This window comes from Photinus pyralis, unplaced genomic scaffold, assembly GCF_008802855.1.
Source record: "Photinus pyralis isolate 1611_PpyrPB1 unplaced genomic scaffold, Ppyr1.3 Ppyr1.4_LG1, whole genome shotgun sequence".
Classification (NCBI taxonomy): Eukaryota; Metazoa; Arthropoda; class Insecta; order Coleoptera; family Lampyridae; genus Photinus; species Photinus pyralis.
Genome location: NW_022170249.1, coordinates 40973966 through 40996657, shown reverse-complemented (window position 1 = coordinate 40996657; position 22692 = coordinate 40973966). Strand labels below are relative to the sequence as shown.

Here is a 22692-nt window from a genome sequence, read left to right as displayed (position 1 = left end):
AATATTGCAAAAACATCTCGAGTAGAACAATACGAGTATCACCTGGTATAGAGATGCTTCTTTGGAAAGTTCTCATCGTTTCTAGAGCTTCATTTTCATAAGGCCATCGTATAATACCATACAATCTATTCACCTCTAATAATCTATGTGCAGTTCTTTGCAGGACATCCCAACATGTCGATTTACTTACATTGAATCTTGAAGCCACTGACCTAGTCAAAATGTTATTCCTCAATACACAATATTTTTTACCTGTACTTACCTGAAGCTTTCCATATTCGCTAAGTACCAAATGGTAATTAGTAATTGTTTATCTAAATTTAGTTCAGGATGACCATCAATGCGTTTGTGTTCTGATAATCTTACTCGATGTAAGTACCCCAATAACTTGTCAAATGTAGCAGGCAGCAATCGAAAGTTTTGCTTGAAATAATATGATTGAAATCGAGGAACAATTTCTTCCACGAAATTTGGAACCTTTGGGATTGTATGTAGCTTTTCCCCATTTTCTTCGTCATCAGATTCATCATTAAAAAAAATTTCGTTCGAGAAATTAATTAAAAAAGGAAGGAGCTCGCGATTCATACCACGTACGTTCAAAACAAAATAACTTATTCTAACCCTACTTCCTTCAATCAGCTGTTTGAAATACGTGAGCTCGCTCAAAAATATCGGAGCAAACGGAGCGCGATCTTTCTGCTCTAGATCTAGTTATCGAACGATGCGCATCTGATCCTAGAGGTAGTTTCCGAACGATTTAGAGCAAAAAAATCGATCCGCGCTCGAAACCGAACGCACCTTGTGTTGTATCGTCCCTAGTTAAATTATGGAATGGTATGTTCATTGATTTTTTCTTATTCCAAAATGATTTCCTACATATTACTTACAGGAAGCGAAAATTATCTGCTGCCCTTGCGGCGGTAATAGCTATGTCCAGCTCAGAGGAAGTATCTAGCTCCGATGAAAGTTACTCAAGTGATCCTGATTCTGTAGATGAACAGCAAAGTAAAAAGGCTAAAATAACCGACTATATGACAATTATACATCAATACACAGATACAGATTTTAAGTCACACTTCCGTTTGACTAGGACTCAAGTTGAGGTACCTAATTATCTTGGTGCATCAGCATATGGCAGGATTAGTGTGTTCAAATTCTGTTCCAGATGCTTATATGTTTAACACAACAAAAATATGTGTCACTTGGAACGAAAAGTGTACTTTCTTACGAAACGGCATTACTAACAACAATTTGGTGTCTTGCAAACCAAGAATGTTTCCGAGGCATTGCCGATAGGTTTGGACTGGGAAAAGGAAATTGTCATGAAGTGGTTATGAGGGTAATGAAAATCCTATACAATGAAAGAGGCAGGTTTATACTTTGGCCAAACGATTATAAAAAAAATGTAGACGAATTTAACCAATGTCGAGGGCAGAACAGTTTTCCTGGTGTGATAGGATGTGTAGATGGAACACACATTCCGATACCTGGATCAGGAAGTGATAATTCCTATTACAACAGAAAAGGTTTTCATTCTGTCATCTTACAAGGTGTGTGCAATGCCAAACTGCAATTTATGGATATATTTTGTGGTTTCCCGGGATCATGCCATGATGCGAATGTTTGGAAGCAGAGTCCAGTGTATGAGTTATTGAAAAGCTCTAATATACCTGCAGATTTACATCTATTAGGTGATTCCGCTTACCCTTTGGATACATTTTTAATGTGCCCATTTCGAGATAATGGCCATTTAACTAATGCACAAAAAAAATTTAATGTCACATTAAGCTCGACCAGAGTTGTGATAGAAATGGCATATGGCCGTTTAAAACAGAAATTTAGAAGATTAAAATATTTACAAGTTGAGAAGGTAGAATATGCAAAATACTACATAATGGCTGCCTGTGTTCTACATAATGTTTGCATCGATGAAGATGATAATCAAGATTCTTCATGTAGTAATGCATCTGAAGATATAAATGCAGATAGTGTTGGAGAGGAACTAGTTAATAGCGCAGCAAAAGAAAAGCGTTTAGAAATTATGCAAAACCTTCTGTAACACACTTACTTGTCTATATTATTTTTATTAAACTATATATCATAACAAAAAATATACTCTATCATAAATAAAAATAAAATATCATTTTGACCCAGAATATAAAATAAATACCATAATTTATAAGCTGTCACTAATTTTTTGCAATATTTGTAATTTTTTTCTTCTCTTTCTTCTTTCTTTTGAATATATGTTTCATAAATTTTCAATTTTTGCCGTAAATACTGTTCTTTGGAAAAACGTTTTTTAATTTGAGGTGTAGGTATGGTAGACTCGACTTCTTCAACGTCAATTGTGGATGCTAAAGTATTTTCAGGAGGTTGAATATTTGCTTTACAGCCAAGAACGCTATCGAAGGTATCAAAAAGTGGCCAGTGAACTGTACCCTGGCCAGTGGAATTCTTTTTCTTTTTATTTGCCTTATAAGTATATAACAGGTTGCGATATTTGTTGTCACATTCAGTGCCTGTAAATTCTATACCACATACATTGGTCATTTGCCTTGCGATGTCATTCCAAAGTTTATTTTTTTTTACATTTGGGATTTATGAAATCCCTTTCTTCATCTAATCTTTTTGTCACAAGCAATATCGCTCTTTCTTCGGTCCACTTTTTTCCAGAATCTCCTGAAGGGGTTGGAGATTGCTCCTTGAACTCTTCACTCTGTTCTGCATCTACATCTTCCTGCAGGGGAGATGAATTTTCCTAAATTATTCGACTAAATTGTACTATATCCTTTGGTGATATTCCAAATTGTATTAATTTCCCATTTTTTACAATCTGTGTAATGAATTCTTGAGCAAATTGGTCATCTAAAAATATATTTCACAAGAATAAATTTGATTTTTGGACAAGTGTTGTAAAAACGCAATAGCATTTAATACTTAATAATTTATATTGTACCATTATTAAAACGTTGTACAACAAGTGTGTCTTCATTCCACTGCAATATTTTTCCATTAATTTGGACTTTTAACATCTTTTCTGTTGTAATTGTTGTATACTTCGGCGCCAAAAGTTTGATAATAGTGAGGTTAGTTCAGCTTACATCAGTTCCATCTAAAAAATCGCGGATGGATTGATGCATCAAACGTTTTCCCGCCAGTTGAGAACGGAACGCGTTGCCGTTGCACAACGTTTGACAACAGAACCCAGTAAACAAGTATATAAATTTTATATACAAATTACAGATTTTTCATGTAATTTACTTTATATAATAATATTTATATAGCATATCTATACAGTTTATAGATGATAATATGCCTACATGAACTGTATACAGGGTGTTACACGACCGTTCGAAAAAAAAAAATCGGGTTGTAGAGGGCATCAAAACAAGCACTTTTTCCAAATAAATCGAGGGTCCAACGTGTTTCGTTTGGGAGCCACCCCCCAAAGAGTGTTGAAATCTGCATTTCTTCTTTAATTTTTTTTCTCAGCAACCATAAGAGTTACAAAGTCGGGTGGCATGTCTTTGAATAGGTTTTTGGGTATGCTCTTTCCGATTTTGCAATTTTTTTTCAAAATTCCTACCCCTAAAGGGCGCACCCCTAAACTAGGGTGCAAAAAAAAATTCTGATTTCGACGAAATTTGGTATCTGGGGTTTTTTTAACATGAAAATCACGAATCTGAAATTAGTTTTTGAAAATTCGAAAAAAAAAAAGTTCCACTGCAATTCTTGGCGGGACAACGAAAATAGAGATAATTCCACGAAATTTGTTGTGTACATACTAAACGAGTTAAGGAACGAAACTGTCGAACAGTTTTTTAAAATAACTTTTCAAACAAAAGCTATACTCATTTGAATGTTGGTCCTTCGGGTCGCGAAGTGTCCCAAGCCTACTAGTAAGCCATAATTTCGCATGTGTTGGTTGACAATGTCGCAAAAACAAAAGATTAACGGTTTGAGTCGATATTTTGTTATTTGGAATTAATTCGTAATCGTAATTCATTAAATGATTAAAAAATTCGATGTATCGATTAAAACACCTACCAAGGTATCTTAAAGCGCTGATCGATTATTTATTATCTAAATAAGGTAGGGGAAAAGTCAAATCACTTTCCGTATGATACTTTTTCACTATGATCAAAAATTTTCATAATCTTAGGTTGAAAAATAACTTCCAAAAGAACACGCTCCTTTCACATGCGAAATTATGGCTTACTAGTAGGCTTGGGACACTTCGCGACCCGAAGGACCAACATTCAAATGAGTATAACTTTTGTTTGAAAAGTTATTTTAAAAAAACTGTTCGACAGTTTTGTTCCTTAACTCGTTTAGTATGTACACAACAAATTTCGTGGAATTATCTCTATTTTCGTTGTCCCGCCAAGAATTGCAGTGGTACTTTTTTTTTCGAATTTTCAAAAACTAATTTCAGATTCGTGATTTTCATGTTAAAAAACCCCCAGATACCAAATTTCGTCGAAATCAGAATTTTTTTTTGCACCCTAGTTTAGGGGTGCGCCCTTTAGGGGTAGGAATTTTGAAAAAAAAATTATTAAAAATTCAATTTTTTTCAATATTCATTCATTTCAAAGACATGCCACCCGACTTTGTAACTCTTATGGTTGCTGAGAAAAAAATTAAAGAAGAAATGCAGATTTCAACACTCTTTGGGGGGTGGCTCCCAAACGAACCACGTTGGACCCTCGGTTTATTTGGAAAAAGTGCTTGTTTTGATGCCCTCTACAACCCGATTTTTTTTTTTCGAACGGTCGTGTAACACCCTGTATATATTATATGTAATATGTAAAACATATTAAATACATAAAGCACGTGATGTATATTCTCTGCATCTATATTTACATAAACGGTATGCGTTACTTATTACGTACACTGTACGTAATATTGCCTACATAAAATATATCACTAAATACAGTAAAACTTTAAGTTGGTAACGTAGTGTGTTACGTATGTTGGCTACTCTGTCGACTGTCGTTTTTGCGGTTTTAACGGTTATTTTTATTCAATGCGTTTCGTGTTTTGTGGTTATTATTGTTAAGGCTAAAGGCGCCCAGCGTATCAATTATTGTGTGTTTTACTGAAGCGGTTTTGTTAGTTGTTTCAAGGTAGGTAGTATACCTATTTCTTATAAGTATTGAATGCGCTGCATGTATTGTCATAATTGAATGTTTCATTCGCGTGCAGAGCACCTTAGATGCGTCTATCGTTTTAGATCAAAAATGAATCGAAAAAGAAAAACTAAAGATTTCGCTGATTTATCCGAGCGTCAAAGGAGGCGTAGAATTTCTAACCATCACCTATCACACAAACTGAAAGATAATAAATGTAGTAAAATGGTTTCCGATAATATAGCAACTCCCTCAGCATCGAATATTGATATCTACCTCTGAAAGTGTGAAGTTAATCTTTGATAATGAGATTTTGGATGAGACATTATCTGATTCCTTAACATCTTCATCTTTTTCGCCGTCAACTATAAACTCTCCACCATATGAGTTTTCAAGGGCGCAGACATCACAATCAGTGTTTGAAAATGAGCTACGTTCTTTAATTTTAAAATATAATGTAACACATGGCTTTGTGAATGAACTGTTACCTTTGTTACGAAGTCATGGACATGTATATTTACCTAAAGATGTGCGCACTTTTATGAAGACCCCTTTAAAAACTTCAAATCTGATATCAAAAATTGCAGGTGGTGAATATATACACTTTGGATTAGAAAAAATGTTGATTCAATCAATGCTATGTCATAATTACAAAACCGAAATCGTGGATGTAAACTTTAATATTGACGGTCTTCATATTAGCAATAGTTCAGGTGCACAATTTTGGCCAATTCAAGGTGCAATTGTTACAAAAGATTTATATACCTAGCCTTTTCTTGTGGGAGTGTATTATGGGACAAAAAAGCCTTCAAATTCAAATGATTATTTACAGCCATTTTGTGATGAAGCTCAACATCTTTTAATAAACGGTTTTTATTTGGATAATAATCACCATTGTTTTAAAATAAATTCATTCATTTGTGATGCACCCGCTCGAGCTTTTATTACAGGAGTTAAAAATCATAACGGATATTTTGGATGCTCAAAGTGTACAACTGAAGGGATATTCGTAGATCATCGGGTTACATTTCCACAAACAGATTCAAAGTTGCGCACCGATAATTCATTAAAAAAAGTCCATGAAGAGTACCAAGAAGAGCATCACACATATGATAGTATTTTAGAAAACTTAAATATAGGCATGGTTTCTCAAATTCCAATTGATTACATGCATCTTGTATGTTTGGGAGCTATGAAAAGATTGATTCAATTTTGGATTAAAGGCAAAAAAGATTTGCGCTTAAATGAAGCAGCTATAAAAACAGTTAATGCAAGATACATATCTTTCCAAAAATTGATACCTTGTGAATTTAGTAGACGGCCAAGAAGTTTGTGTGATATTGATAGATGGAAGGCTACCGAGTTACGGTTTTTTTTGCTGTACGGCGGACTAGTGGTTTTAAAAGATATTTTAAGAAAAAAATATTATGAACATTTTTTGTGTTTAAGTTTAGCTATAAGAATTTTAAGTAATATAATGAACTAATACAAGAGTATAGCCACTATGCCCAGGAACTGCTTGTTTATTTTGTGAAATCATATTCAACCTTATACGGACCACAGTTTGTTTCCTATAATGTCCATAATCTTATGCATATATGTAATGATGTTAGAAAATTTGGATCATTGGATAATTTCAGCGCTTTCAAATTTGAAAATTATATGTACAAGATTAAAAAGAAAATTAAGTCTAGTCCAAAGCCATTAGAGCAATTATATAATCGTGTTATTGAGGGTAATTATGTGCATCACAAACTAAACCCTGCTCATTATCCTGTGATTTTGGAAAACAATGGTCAAATCGATTGTATTCATTTTAAAACGTTTACAATTTCTTCAAAAGAGCCCAATAATTGGTGCATATTAAAAAATGGAAACGTTGCAAATATTAAACATACTTTTAAAACAGATGCCAGCATTAGTGCATCTGTTAATTTATATACTAACGTTAAAGATTTGTTTACTGTACCATGTGAATCTCGAAATTACAATATTTTTACATTCCCTTTACATCATACAGCTTCAGTCGAAGTGCCAATAAATCAGATAAAATTGAAATGTGTTATGTTAAAAATAAGTAACAATAACAATATTGCACTCCCTATTTTACATACTGATCAGTGATACTGATAAAAGAAAAACTTTTTTACTTTTAGGAATTCACTAAGTTTAAGGTTTTTAATAATCATTTATGCTTAACGCTTTAGTTATGGATTTTTGTATAAATTGATGTTATTTTATTGTTTTATTATTATTGTACAACTGTATTTATGTGCACTAGATGTATGCTGTTGTGAAATTCATAAACGAAGAAGAATCATATTCTGAAATTCCCTCAGCTTGGATTGCAGAAGATAAATCCTTCTGCTACTGGCCAAACCAAAAGAATTGTGGACAGTTGATGATCAAAAATGTTCTACCAGAACAAAATTGGAAAAAGGAGCCAATAAATATCGAAGGGCTTTATGGTTTGTTAATACAACTAGTCTGTTCGTCTTTTGTTAACACATCCTATTTTCATGCAGATACTTTGGAAAAAGCTAGGCGAGTTGCCCAAGATCCTGACTATACGTCACAGGAGGAGGAGAGTCGAATAAGACATAAACCTAAACGTTGGGTGGACCTTGAGGGAAGTGACGAAGGTAAAAATATTTTTATTTTCAATCTTTTATATTTAAAAAAAATTAATTGGGTTGTTTGTATAAAATATATTGTTCATTGTAACAATTTATTTTTGTAGATTCTTGTGATGATTTTGATAAGCCTCCACAATTACCTAAGAAATACAATAAAGGTAATAAAAATACTCGACCCGTTACATCAGCATCTGTTGTCAAAGATCAACAACAATCAAGTATGTATCCAAAATATAATTTTCACTGTGCTTTCCAATAGTGTAACCAAATAATCTGTTAGGTGTAGGCAACAGATGTTCATAATATAGTACCATTTTATTTGCAGGTATCGTAGGATGCTATGAAATAATTGATGGGATATTAACCAATATTAATAATAATATAGAAGTGACTCCAGCTATTGCAAAGCAGGTCGTTTCCCTACCCCTAGATGGAAAGAATGTTACTCATCAAACACTTGACGTAGAAGATGACAAAATTGAGGAGGAGCACAGTACGGAAGCAAGTGCTGAAGCTGATGATTTTGAATTATTAACAGCACAATTAGGTATAGGATATATAAAGATTTATAAGTGAATGTAGAAACATATATAAATCAAGCAAAAAGTTAAGTGCATAGTGGGCACGATTGTGACTTGGAATATATAAATCTAAGTTTTCAGTTTTGTATTTGATTTTTCAGAAAAAGTATATAAACTGCAAGTGGAAAACAATCACTATTTAAAGGCTATCATGACAAAACTAAATAAAATAGAACTGACAAGTAGCAACAAAACTAAATCCTTGAAAACGCAAGAAGCAATTATCGAAAATTTACCATTTACAGATACTACCAAATGGATAGATTTTGAACAAAATTTAAGTGGCAAGGCGAAAGAAGCTCTGGTATGTGGTTGCAACACTTTGCTTTTTAAATTATTAAATTAGTACCTTCTACAGACAGCATATATTGAGAAGATTGGAGGTAGAAATGTTAAAGACAGCATTCATCGATGTCTGAGGGCAGTATATTCAAACGAAATGGCGAAACATTGCTCATGGTTAGGACAACGTGGTAATTTTAAAATAAAAGGAACCATAACAATGGGTATCATAAAAGGTAACTGGCTGTTTTAGTTTTATAGAAATTTTGAGAAATTGTTTGTTTTAGCAATAATTGGAGAGCACTACCACACCATCACTGATGCAGATTTTGAAGCTGTGGTGAGCGAATGGTTTCGATTGGCCTCCACCAGGCTAAAAATGAAGAAACTACGAGATGAAATATAGTTGTATCTCGAGTTGTATAAATAATTGAATATATATTGTTGTTTAAGCTTCCACGAGTATTATTATTGTATAATCAAGACAATTCTGGAGCAAAACTCGTGTTTTATTGTTAAAGTAACAATGTTGCTAGGTTTCGGTGGATTATCTTCACCATGTTTATCTCTTTTTGATAAAGATGGTGAAGGTAAACCACCGAAACGTAGAAGCATTGTTACTTTAACAATAAAAACACGAGTTTTGTTTCGGAAACGTCTTCTTTACATCATATCTACATCATACACATTACATAAAATATATGTAAAGTAAGCATGAAGATGTACCTCTTATATACATACATTATACCATTGTATATACATTGATTATACATAAAAGGTACATTACCTGTACATATATGAATGTATGGCTCCATACATCAAATATCTACATATATAATAGAGGAAGAAAAATGCGGACATTAAGATGAAAAATATACTTACAAATCTACCTTAAATTGATATACAGATGTATGAGTAGAGATATAATTATTACATATAATATCTGTAAATTTGTTTACTGGGAATGGATTGATGTGGCATCAGTGGTCCACCAATAGACAACAGAACGCACCCATGCTTACGCGATCCAGTAACTGCTGACGTAACAAATGACGTTTTATGAACTACAAATTGAAAAATTCTTGAAAGTAGTTGTTCGCCAAAATATAACTTAAACTTAACTTAAATAATTTAAATATGTAGTCATCTCAATAGTTTCAATACTTTTATAAGTTTATTTTTCCCCCCGGTTCTTTTGAAATGTGTAAGTACCCTTTAGATAATTTATTTTTTAAATCTAAAACTTTGTCTATTTTTAGGTTAAATTCAACTTTTAATGTAATAATTCAACCCTCCGGTTGGTTGTCTTAACAAGGCTTGATAATAATTCGTTTTGAAACTTAAGTTTCCTAATTAGGACAACCTTTCCGGTTTAACCACCCTTCAGGTTTTTTCACTTGGCTTCGGCCAGTTAATAATTAAAAAACAACATGTTCGTCTTATTCGTCTTCAACGTTTGTAACTTACCGTTTTCCTGTTAAATTTCACAATAAGTACTAGCTCTTAATGTTTTCAAATTTGCTATATTGTGATAAACTTCTAGTCGCCTGATGATGGCAGTACGCCGAAACTATAGTCGCTTTTATTTTTAAAAACTTGAACGAATAAAAACTATATGGGGAAGGTTTAGAGAGTTTTGATCACACAATACAAACACCAACTTTGGAGGAGCGAAACGTAAGGGTACAGGAAACGTTTATACTAAATTGCAAAATAAATGAAACCATAAACTGATAGGAATTGGGTGCGCGGCACATATTGTGCACAACTGTATACAAAATGCAGTAGACAAATTGCCTGTTTTAGACGTAGAATGTATTGTTGTCAAAATATTTAAATATTTTTCTATTTATACAGTAAGGACATAAAGACTAAAGGAATTTTGTGAATTTGCTGGAGTGGAGTACAAAAAAGTCCTTTGTCATTCAAGCACAAGATTTTTGAGTCTCCTTCCAGCAATTCATAGAATTCTTGAAATTTTTGATGGCCTTAAGTCGTTTTTCTTATCTGAAGAAAATTGCCCTAACATTTTAAATAATTTTTTTAAAGATGAAAACAATGAATTTTATTTGTGCTTTATACATGGTATATTGGAGCTCTTTAACAAAACTGTTTTGAAAATGGAAGGAGAACAACCCACCGCAATTGAAATATTTCTATGGTACAAAGATTTACAAAATAAAATAGAAGAAAGGCAAAAGCAAAGATTTGTACCATTCTTGGCTCAACAAATAATATTAAAAAATAAAGACCTTGATTCTCAAAAGTTACTTCTTGTAATTGATACTTTTTACCAAAACTGTTTAACATACTTGAGTTTATGGGAGCATAATTTTGAGGAAATTAGGAATTTTGACTTCGTGTTATTAAAATCAATAAAACTGGAATGGCCTTCTGTAAACCGTGCCGCGGGAATAATTAATACATATTTTAATAACAAAACACTAATCAACATTGATGATTTATTTGATGAAGTCACTGAAGTTAACAATATTTTGGAAAAAATTTATACAGAATTGCAAAATTTAGATATTCCTGCAAAGAAGTGGAAGAGCCTTTTTGATGTTTCGGAAAATAATAGTTTATTAAATATAAAAAAGCTTGTTGAGTTTATAATTTGCCTTCCCGGCACATCTGCTACTGTTGAAAGAATTTTTTCATTGATGAACAATATTTGGAGACCAGAGAGAGGTAGACTTGCTATTTCAACAGTAAAATCATTAATACAAATAAAAGTTAACAGATATGGACTGTATTACTTACTATAATGAAATAAAGATCAGAAAAGATTTTTTAAAAAAAGTGTTATCATCTGAAAAATATGAGCATTGATACTTTTAAGTTTCTCCTTTCACTATTTTTGTACATCACCATGTACATTTAATCAAATTGCGTTATACGAAGCCAACGAAATTTTTTCGTGCCATCTAACTTTGTACATCACAATGTACATCATAGTCGAATGTTTTTATGTGGGTAGTATACATGCGGCAAACTGTTAACATCAGGTCGGGCAAATTTTATGCGTGGTTATGGTATTCTAACATAAACAACGTTTGACGTGACATTTTATTTTTGCAATTGCTGTTGAATTTTTGAAAAAAAATTAGTTTTGTGATTTGTTACTGGTAAGTATGCATTGCAACGTCAAAGTTCACAACTTTTTAGAAATTTTTATATTATACTTGATGAACAAATGAAGTTTGAATTAGTATGTACATCAGGAAGGACAAACGCAGTTCAGTGGGTCTAATGTTTGTTGTTGTAAAAAAGTTACATTTTTCACAAATGAGATAAATAATTTGTAGTACTGTAAATACTCGTAGCATAATGAACTGATTTGGTTCTATCCCTTCAAATTTGGCTATACTTTGTTTTTTATCGAAGAATTTGTTTTTTTTATCGTATTTTCTTCAGATAATGTCAAATATAAGAAAAGATAAGGACCCACACAGAAAACTTACAGAAGCGGAACTTCTTTATTACCTCGAAAATGATATTTCTGATATCGAATTTTTGTCAGATGATGAGTTGGAATTAGACGAAGTGTGCAGAGACCAAACAAATGATAACGTTTTAGATGGAATAAGTACTGAAGATCGAGAAAATGAAGATGAAGATTTGGCAGATGAACAAGAAGGGCCGGAGGAAATTGTAATTGGGGAAAATGACAAAGATGATAGAGGGCAATTCGAAAAAGAAAAAGAAAATTTTGCGAAAATCCATAACCTAACTGAAAAATCAAAAATAAGGTGGATACAGAAAGACAATATAGAATACGAAACAAGGAATATTCACTGGCATGCAAGTCAACCATCAACCTTAGTTGTAGATTTGCCAGCTCCAGTAAAATTTTTTACTAAATATATTCCCGATAAAATACTGCAACAAATGGCTGATATGACAAATTTATACGCCACGCAGCAAAATACTGCTAGGTTTCCCTCAACTAGTTTGACTGAAATCAAATCTTTTATAGGAATCCATATTATTATGGGAAATTTACAGTTTCCTCGAGTCTCCATGTATTGGCACCGTAGTATGGGAATACCATTAGTGAAAGATAACATGCCTCTATCTAGATTCTACAAGCTGCGCCAGGCAATACATATAGTTGACATTACCAGCCGCGAAGAAAACAACCAAGATAGGTAGGTATTTACTAAGACCACTAAATTGGAACAAATATGACATTTCATTTATGTTTTTTTGTTACAGATTGTGGAAGGTAAGATGTTTGTACGAGTCTGTAAGGAGAAGATGCCTCAAGCTTCCACTAGAAACTAATCTGTGTGTCGATGAACAAATAGTTCCATTCAAGGGACAAATCAATATCAAACAATATGTAAAAAACAAACCCACAAAATGGGGTATCAAAATCTACGTCTTAGCCGGCCAAAGTGGCCTGATATACGACTTTCTAATTTATCAAGGTTCGACAACGCCCTTCAGTCCTATATATGTAAAATATGGGTCGGCGGCTGCCGTGGTTATGCAACTTAGCGAAAGAATATCTGAATCGAACCATGGCCTTATGTCAGTTTGACATTTACTTTCACACCATTTAAGGAAAGAATCATATGCGGCTTCATATCTACTTTTAAATTTTTCGGGAATGATCGATGCGCAACCAATACTCCATGCATCTTCTATTTCGAAATCTTCTGAATCATTTAGGTATGTTCACTTAGTCTCAACCAAACCACGTTTCGCGCACGTGTTGTTTTGTTTTCAAAAACAGAAACGTAACTGTAGCAACCCACAAATTACTGAACCCATTGTGATGCTACCACATTGATACATTCGAATTTAGTTTATATCAATTATAAATTGATCGTGCAAAAAATAGCGTAAGCACCACGGTCAGTAGGTGCTTAACCGATTTCGGATAATATTGCAAACCTCGAGCTGCGCTCTCGGTTTGCAATTATTATCCTCAACCAGTAAAGTACACCTACTGACCTTAATACTTAATATACTATTGCTGTAATTTTGAGATAAGGAATCCCGATTCTTACAATGACGATGTGAACTTATCAAACATCAATAACTTGCCATTTCGTGGAGTAAAAATTGAGTCAATATTTAATTCTTTGAATTATTTTCACGTGGATGCACCCGGTTTACCACCTTGTATGGCACATGACATGCTGGAAGGAGTAATACAACGAGATGTTATGTTAATTCTTAATGATTTGTTAAAAAGTAAAGTAATTTCTTTTGACATTCTTAACGATAACCTAAAATTGGTTAAATTTACCAACGAACCGACCGTTATTCTTCCAGATGTAAAAAAACACGATAAGCTTGTTGGTACAGCAACTCAGAACATGCGGTTTTTGCTGGTTCTTCCGTTCTTTGGTATTGGAAGAGAACACGTAATTCAAACAGAATTATGGAAGATTATACTTCGTTTACATAAGATACTGTTAATTCTTTTAGGTTTCAGAATTAGCACAGACCAGATAGCTCTTGATAACAATAATTTATGAAAACCTTACATTGCACGTTGTGTTTAAATGTTGCTTCAGTTGATCCACCTATCACCATTAGTATGTCGGTGTTTAGTACACACAAATTTCCCTCGAGACCATTTTTTGGGTATCATAACTATGATACAAACGAGGATACAGAAATATGGACTGAAGGTCAAATTTCCAATTTTTTGCAACAAGTTTGAATTTTATGAAGTTGTTCAGCTTTTTATTGGAGGGTATAGGTACTTATATCTGATTGCAGGTATGTACAGTCTGAATAAAATTTTTATTTTTAAATTCTTTATTATATTTTCTTTAATCAAAAAAAGAAAGGTTCAATTCAACCTGTACATACAATCAAATATAAGTCCCTACTTTCAAGCATTTACTTATACTACTGTACACTGATACAGATGGGCCTCTGTCTACTACTCGTATATATCAAATAAATCAGATTTGAAATTTTCTCCCTCCTTGTGATAGTTTCGTATCGTGGATGCATAAATTTTTTTTTGTTTCAGGAAGAAGATTTTGCCGAAAACAATATAAATAATTTAGTCGAGATAAATTCTCCCTGCATTATTGAAATAGGTGAGTTTCTGCCAAACAAAATTAATTACCAGCATCCCCCTGAGTAGGGGTAAAAAGTTTTCTTGTCCGTTTCGGGTATCACACCGGATGATTCAATAGAAGTGATGATCGTGTTTTGCCCATGCGCAATAAACATTTTATTTGTTGCTGTACGGGCTCGTAACGTCTGTACGCAAGTGCGGTTTTGATTATATATTGTGTGGGATTGTTTGTTCTAGGTTTATTTTACTGTTTCCGTATCTTAACAAATTCTTTTTTATTTTTAGATAAACCAGAACCGAAAGAATATTGGGTCATACTGGAGAGGAAACCATTCAAATGTGTATGTGATTTAATAATTGCAATTGAAATTGCTTTCGGATTACACTACATCTTTAACTTAGCATATCCAAATGAGGTGTCCAACCTCTTGGAAAAAATACAGATATTTTCTTAAAATTAACCCCGACCAAGGAAGTCGTTCTAAAAAAAAACAGTCTTCTAAAACAAAAGTCATTAGTCTCCTACATAAATTATTATAATGTTAAGTATGTACCTATACCTATATTATCTATACTCTAAGAAGTTTTACTTTTATTTTTGTAGATTGTAAAGAGAGAGGAACACTTAATTTATGTGTTTTTTTATCACCATTCACATATATATATATATATATATATATATATATTATTATATATATATATATATATATATATATATATATATATGTTACGGGCAAAGACGATAATCCGGCCAATGACGATATTGGCCGGTCAATGACGATAAGGACCAGCCAAGTTGGACATTCTCCATAATTACCGGGCGATAACGTTAATGACCATTAGATTCGGCCAATGTTGTTAATTCATTACACAAGCGCGCTATTAACATCATTGCCCGGGCAATGTCGTCATTTCCCGTTGGTTAACGGCCAGTGATGATAAATCAAAAAGTTAGGTTATATGTTTCTGTTGTGTTTATTGTGGGGTTACTCTATCAGTGTAGTTTAGTTTAATTTTTTAAATCGAATTCGTCATGGATCACAATGAAATGCGCCGCAGGTTTACTAAAAATATAAACGCTATCATAGAAATCAAACGCGATGACAATAAATCTTTTTTAAGCGTTGACGAATATAACAAACGTATTGATGAAGTTAAAGAGGCAAAAGCTTTACTGTCAACACCCGGCTCAGAAAAAGGCATGAAGCACTATAGGCGGGTGCGTAAATATGACGTCATTACAATAGGTGGAAAAGACCGTCTAATTAAACCTGTTGCTCAAACAGCTGAATCGAAGGTCCTGTACTACGTCACTAATGGAGAATTGTTTGATATTATTCATAATGCTCACTTAGCTATAGGACATGGTGGAAGAAATCGAATGATTGCTGAGATAAACAAACTCTACTGCAACATTACCAAAAAAACGATAATGGTATACCTACGACTCTGTACTCAGTGTCAGAAAAAAAGTAGTACTCCAAAGAAAGGGTTAGTTCCTCGACCTATCCCGCATTCCAATTTAAATTCACGTGCTCAGGTTGATTTGATTGACATGCAATCGCAAAGTTACAACGATTACCGTTTTATTATGGTCTATCAAGACCATCTTACAAAGTTTGTTTTGCTGAAACCGTTAAGAACCAAAAGGGCAGAAGAAGTCGCGTTTAATTTATTAGAAATATACACTACCTTTGGAGCACCTTTAATTCTTCATTCAGACAATGGTCGAGAGTTTGTCAATTCAGTTCTGGTAGATTTACATGCGATGTGGCCAGAGGTAAAAATTGTTCATGGCAAACCTAGACACAGCCAGAGTCAAGGATCGGTTGAGCGTGCCAATAGGGATATTGAGGAAATGTTAGGCGCGTGGATGGATGAAAATCAAACAACAGACTGGCCTTCAGGAATGAAATTTATCCAGTTCAAGAAAAACCGTGCACTTCATTCTGGTAAATGGGTTTTATGCAACACAACAAAGTTCAGAAAAATTTAATCACCCATTATAATACATTTTCTTCAGGTATTGGGAGATCTCCGTACGAGGCCATGTTCGGATGTCCGGCTAGAGTAGGATTAGCCTCAGCTGGCATTCCCCATGATGAAATTAATCATTTGTCCACTGAAGTCTTCTGAAACTTTGATAGAAGAAATGGGACGAGAGTCTAATGACCTCGAGGATCCTAATCCGCAAAGGGAAAGAGGAGATGAAGAAGGGATAGTTCCACAAATCATCCAATTCGAATATGAAAATGGAACTAATGATACTGGAAGCGCGACTGAAAGCAGTAAGTTAATTCATTCAATACAGTTTCAACTTATTGTAAATAACTAGCTATACCCCCCACCGACATTGTAGCGTACGAGGATAGAATAGTTTGCAACCAGTGCTCTACAGTCTTACCACTTGGCGAAGAAGCTAGTAATGATGGGAAGTGCATTCATTGCGAACGCCAAGAGAACATTGTTAATGAGCGTAAAAGATCCAGGGAATGTTTAGAAAAACAAGCCACCAAAATGCTGAAACTGTCTAATCGAAAATTCTCCGACGTTCAAGCTGGAACTACCGTTCGTGTACCCATACCAGACGTAGATAGAGCTCGTGGTTCTCCCCGTAATGTACTGGCTGTTGTTAATAGTGTAGAAGACGGTTTATATAAACTTGGTGAGTTTTACCATGTTTTACTCAGTTGGCAATGTCAATTACGCAATAATTCCGACATTTTAGGTACACCCCATGGCGCGTTGAAGCATAAATTTACCAGGTCAGAGTTTAATCCTTGCATTGAAAAGTTTATTCTATTAGAGAACCTTAGCGATTCCGCAAAAAATAAAGAAATTTCCCTGAGAGAAGTGGCCGCTGAAAATAGTGTTTTAGGGGGACAGGGTTACAAACGTTGTCACTGCAAGGGCGGATGTAAAAACAATAAGTGTGCTTGTCGCGCTAACAAGAAAATTTGCAATTCGAAGTGCCATGGATCTCTCTCATGCCACAATAAAAATGATTAATTATCCTTCTTATATTATTTTGTACAAACTATTATTATATAAACTTTTTAATACAGTTCAGAATAAAAATAAAAAATTGTAGTGATAAGTACCTACATTATATCTTACCTGATGTTACCATCAACCATGATTAATAATTATTTAAAAAAAAAGATAATCATACCTAACAACATTCTCCAGAAAATCTTGGGCATTATCGTTAATGACCGGGCACAGACGTTAATATGAAAATAAGATTGGAATAGTAACAACATTACCCTTGCGCAAAGGTCCATAACGTTAATTCCCGGTCATTAATGATAAGGACCAGGAAAAATGGGCATTCACATCATTGTCCGGGCATTATCGTTAATGTCCAATTATCGTCTTTGCCCGTAACATATATATATATATATATATATATATATATATATATATATATATATACTTAATAAATGGTCTCCTTATATCAATATTTTATTGACTATTCAATTCATCTAACATTTGTCACATTTCAACCAGTGAAATGTCTCGATTTCAAATTGCTGCGCCAATGGGAACGAATTATAGTGATAATTGCACGTGTGGTATTTCAGCGATAATTTCACGTGTGGTATTTCAGCGACAATTCAATGCGATTATTCAATGACATTTGTCAAACTTCCACCAGTGAAATGACGCGAAATTTTGTCGTATTAACCGGAACATTCTTCTTAGTTTGTTAATCAATTTCGACAACCGACTTATCACCACATCTTTTAATTTAATCACTCATAACGAATTAGTTTGGAGCACAAAAGTTCGAATAGAATCAATAGCAAAATGAAAAGCAACTTCCATAATTTATTTTGACGTTTATTGTTGTCATGGAAATACATTCGCGTGGGTAATTATGCTTAATTTTTCTTTTGATTCATTGAATAGTCCTCCGAATACCATTCGTAGTCGAAGTATTTGTAGATTATTTTTGAGCTGCTGCTCCACTCATGCTAGTTACGCTTTTTAATACCACTCGCGCAAGCGCTCGTGGTATTAATCAGCGTAACTAGCATTCGTGACAGCACCTCAAAAATATTCGACAATACTTCGACTACTTATGGTATTATATATGAAAATTGCCCCCTATCAATTTGCCACCAAATTTTTGCACAAAAAATGTAAAATTCCTGGTGAAATTAAAAGAGAAAATTACAAGTATACTGGAAAGATACTGTGTAGTTTTACGGAGCACGAGTAAATACCCATATGAACATACCACAACACAATTAATTTTAAAGATGACTTTTACATGTAATATGGTAAAAAATATGTAATGTTACATGATTGCTGTATTTGATTCGATTACATCATGTCAGGAAAATTACATTTTATGAACAAATGTTACACAGGGACAGTAAATTTACTAAGATAATAATAGGCAAGAATTAAACCAATGATTATTATGGTAAATTTACAGACACTGTTTTTTCAGTGTGCGCTTGTTTTTCCTAGAAAAAGAATGCGAGAAGAGTTGTACAACGGGGCTCCTGCTGGAACCTTGCCTCTTATATCGGATTCCGGATTTATTAATAGTGAACTGTTTTTACAATGGATGAAGCATTTTAAAGATTATGTTAAACCAACTGAAGAAAGTCCAGTCCTGTTAATTTTTGACAACCACGTTTCTCATAGAACATTGTGATTAATTATTACTGCAGAGATAATTTCATACACCTCCTCTCAATACCCCCACATTCAAGCCATAAAATCCAACCTTTGGATAAGGGATTTTTTTGGACCATTGAAATCGGCTTACAGCCAACTGTGCGGTAACTGGTTGGTAAACAATTCTGGGAAGGCGATTATCCAAATGCAGGTCTCTTCCCTATTCAAAAACGCTTACTACAGGGTATCAAGCGTTGGAACTGCAGTGAACTCCTTTCTTTCGGCTGGTATATTTCCGTATAATCCACAAGTATTCACTGATGAAGATTTCGCACCATCTCTCGTCACGGACAGAATGGAAGAACCGGTCATCATCAACAGAGTGGAGGAACCGGTCGTCACCGACAGAATGGAAGAAAGGACCGTCACCGACAGAGTGGAGGAACCGGTCGTCACCGACAGGATGGAGGAACTGATCGTCACCGACAGGATGGAGGAACTGGTCGTCACAGACAAAATGGACGAACCGATCGTCACCGACAGAATGGATGAACCGATCGTTACCGATAGAACGGAAGAACTGGAAAGACTAGACCTACACCGTATAAATGATGGGACTATCGTTTTAGAAACGCGAGAGACTCTTGGTAAAGATTTAACTATTAGTAATAGGCAACATACTGTAAATGTGTCAGCTGAACCTTACACTGTCGAAATAGATGACATTGAAATTTGCAAATATGACCAAATTATACACGATAGGAGAGAAAAAACCCCAGAAATGCTTATACTTCCAGTGGAAACTGACGTGTTGGTTAATTCACGCGGTAATGAAGAAATGAAGGCAAAAAATATGTCCATAATGAGTCCACACGAACTTCGACCATACCCTAAAATTACGACAAAAAAATGCTCAGAAATCAGAACTTTTAACAAGCACTCCGTATAAAACCATGTTGGAAGAAAAAGAAAACATTAACCACGATGAAACTTTAAAGAATAATAAACTCTCGAGTAAAGTTAAAACAACAAAAAGGCAAATAGCGGAAGGTACCTCAAAAAAACGTACTACGATCACTAAAAGGAAGAAAGTGCGTGAAAAAAAAAGTGTGGAATTAGGTGCAAAGAGGAAAGATTCCCATGAAGAGATTCATTGTCCAGGTTGCAATGAACAATTTATTGAGCCACCCACAGAAGATTGGATTCAATGCTCTAAATGTATGCAGTGGTGGCATGAGGCATGTTGTTGTTATTCCGGAGGCGAATTTGTGTGTGATATTTGTTAAAATTATACATGCGTACTCTTAAGTGCCCTTGTGCGTACTCTTGCATGCAAGTACTTACAAGAGTACGCGTTTGTGGATTTGCACAAAAACTTTTTTATTTAGAATTTTGTTTCCGTTATGTTGCTTTTACTAGTAAAAATAAATAGTAGATAAATGTAGTTAATAGCTTTTATTCTAATGCCTCACCTTATACCAAACATTAATATGTACTATGGCATAATGTCTTAAGTGCGTACTCTTAGGCTCCTTTAGACCTTTACCCTACTAACTTAACCTCAAAACGTAAATAAACATCTATCAGTGCTCCGCATCGTTCCATTTGAAGCTCTACTTCCTCAAATGGAACACTATTTCTGTAAGCGTTTGCAGTAAAGCATTTGCATTTTTGGTAGCGCCAAATGGAACGTACCCTATGAAGAAACCAAAAATGTAGAGGAAAGTCCCCTAATATGAGGGTACCTCCTAATATGGGGTACTGTGGTTTTTAGTTTACTATAACCATACATATGCCATCTATGGCATAATTTTTGCATCAAATACTTTGAAATGAAGCCAATTAAAGTAATCTACATTGTCATTATATGTACGGTTTGGGCACGGGAGGCCGCCACATAATTACGCATGAGTTAATGTTTTACGTGCACGTTGTTAGGAGCAATTTAACTTCTGTGTAAAAGTAAGTATTTACATCCATTATGCATGTATGATAAACTTCTTTTTACGTACTTCACGATAGTACATTAGTTCTTGACTAAGTAATGTTTGCTTTCGCAAAAATTTAATCTAAACATAAAATTTAATTTGCTCCCAATATGGGGTACCAGCTGGTTATTATTTTGGGGTACCCCATATTAGGAGATAACCTTTTCGGCGCTGCATTTTTTTTTGTATCTAATGGGAGCATCTTTGCAGATGCCACCTAAACGTAAGTCTTGGGATAGAGCCAAAATGTTATCAGCAATTAGTGCGTGTAGGGATAAGAGGATGGGATATTTAAAAAGTTCACGTGCCCATAATGTGCCTCAAAGTACCTTAGAAAGGTACGTCAAAAAGGAAGGAACTCCTGAGGAAGTGGTGGATTCCAGTTTAGGTAGAAAAGTAGTTTTTTCGCAAGAAATGGAAGCTAAACTAGCCGAACACTGTTTAGAATTAGAAAGGAAATTTTTTGGTATCACAAAGAGGGACGTCTGTAGACTTGCTTTTAGTCTATGCAAAGCGAATAAAATAAAAAACCCATTTAATTCCGCCAAAGGATGTGCTGGGAAAAAATGGTTTGCTGGTTTCTTAGCAAGACACAAGGAGTTATCACTAAGGATGCCCCAAGGAATATCCTATGCTCGAATTAAATCGTTTACGAGAGAAAACGTGGACGCATATTTCCAATTGTATGAACCTCTGCTAGAAAAGATAAACTACAATCCAGCAAGACTCTTTCACTGTGACGAAACTGGGCTAACTATAGTTCAATCTTAGGGTGGTGGGTAAAAATGGAAAGAAGCAAATCGGCGCCATAACATCGGCAGAGCGGGGCTCACTGTTAACTACGGTGATGTGCTTCAGTGCGGCAGGTCAGTACGTGCCTCCTTTCATAATATTCCCACGTAAAAACATGAAATTGGAATTAATGAACGGGACCCCACCTGGTACACAATATGCGTGTCACATCTCTGGGTGGATCCAACAAGAAATATTCGTTGACTGGCTTCGCCATTTTATTAATTTCGTTAAACCATGCCCTGAAGATCCCGTCGTACTAATACTTGATGGCCACTATTCTCATACAAGAAATTTGGAGGTTATAACTGTTTCTCGTGAAAATTTTCTTCACATTATCTGCTTACCACCCCATTCTACACATCGTATGCAGCCGCTGGACGTGGCATTTATGTCACCCTTCAAAACATTCTACGCCCAGGAAATATCAAATTGGCTCAAACTCCACCCCCGACGAGTTGTAACGGCATACCAAGTAGGGGAGCTTTTTGGTAAGGCATATGTAAGGCCGTAAGGGCTGCCACAATGGAAACAGCCATCAATGGATTTCGGAAAACTGGAATGTTTCCTCCCGATAAGAATACATTTAAAGGTTACGAA

The 22692-nt window shown here is 34.5% G+C and overlaps 5 protein-coding genes across 6 annotated transcripts; all 5 read left to right on the top strand.

The window, feature by feature from the left end:
* Window positions 1-804: 804 nt before the first annotated feature.
* LOC116158945 (putative nuclease HARBI1) lies at window positions 805-2134 on the top strand. Its single transcript, XM_031471822.1, has 3 exons — window positions 805-834; window positions 890-1103; window positions 1166-2134. The coding sequence occupies exons 1-3, from the start codon at window positions 827-829 to the stop codon at window positions 2057-2059; spliced, it is 1116 nt and encodes a 371-aa protein (XP_031327682.1). The 5' UTR covers window positions 805-826; the 3' UTR covers window positions 2060-2134.
* Window positions 2135-7413: 5279 nt separating this feature from the next.
* On the top strand, window positions 7414-9037 carry LOC116161296. Its single transcript, XM_031474616.1, has 7 exons — window positions 7414-7600; window positions 7658-7774; window positions 7873-7986; window positions 8094-8315; window positions 8451-8653; window positions 8708-8867; window positions 8919-9037. Exons 1-7 carry the CDS (start codon window positions 7414-7416, stop codon window positions 9035-9037), a joined length of 1122 nt encoding a protein of 373 aa, XP_031330476.1.
* Window positions 9038-11308: 2271 nt separating this feature from the next.
* LOC116158962 lies at window positions 11309-15151 on the top strand. Of its 2 annotated transcripts, none has more exons than XM_031471841.1 (4): window positions 11309-12782; window positions 12850-12859; window positions 14630-14699; window positions 14966-15151. In XM_031471841.1, the coding sequence occupies exons 1-4, from the start codon at window positions 12052-12054 to the stop codon at window positions 15133-15135; spliced, it is 981 nt and encodes a 326-aa protein (XP_031327701.1). In that variant the 5' UTR covers window positions 11309-12051; the 3' UTR covers window positions 15136-15151. The 2 variants fall into 2 exon arrangements, 1 of the variants encoding a protein (XP_031327701.1); XR_004142867.1 differs by having other exon boundaries at window positions 11313-12782; window positions 12850-13308.
* A 562-nt stretch (window positions 15152-15713) lies between these two features.
* On the top strand, window positions 15714-16676 carry LOC116161285 (KRAB-A domain-containing protein 2-like). The gene has a single exon (XM_031474604.1). The coding sequence runs from the start codon at window positions 15714-15716 to the stop codon at window positions 16674-16676; it is 963 nt and encodes a 320-aa protein (XP_031330464.1).
* On the top strand, window positions 16373-17689 carry LOC116161277. The gene is made up of 4 exons (XM_031474593.1): window positions 16373-16968; window positions 17040-17345; window positions 17409-17445; window positions 17497-17689. Exons 1-4 carry the CDS (start codon window positions 16779-16781, stop codon window positions 17687-17689), a joined length of 726 nt encoding a protein of 241 aa, XP_031330453.1. The 5' UTR covers window positions 16373-16778.
* The last annotated feature ends 5003 nt before the right edge of the window (window positions 17690-22692 follow it).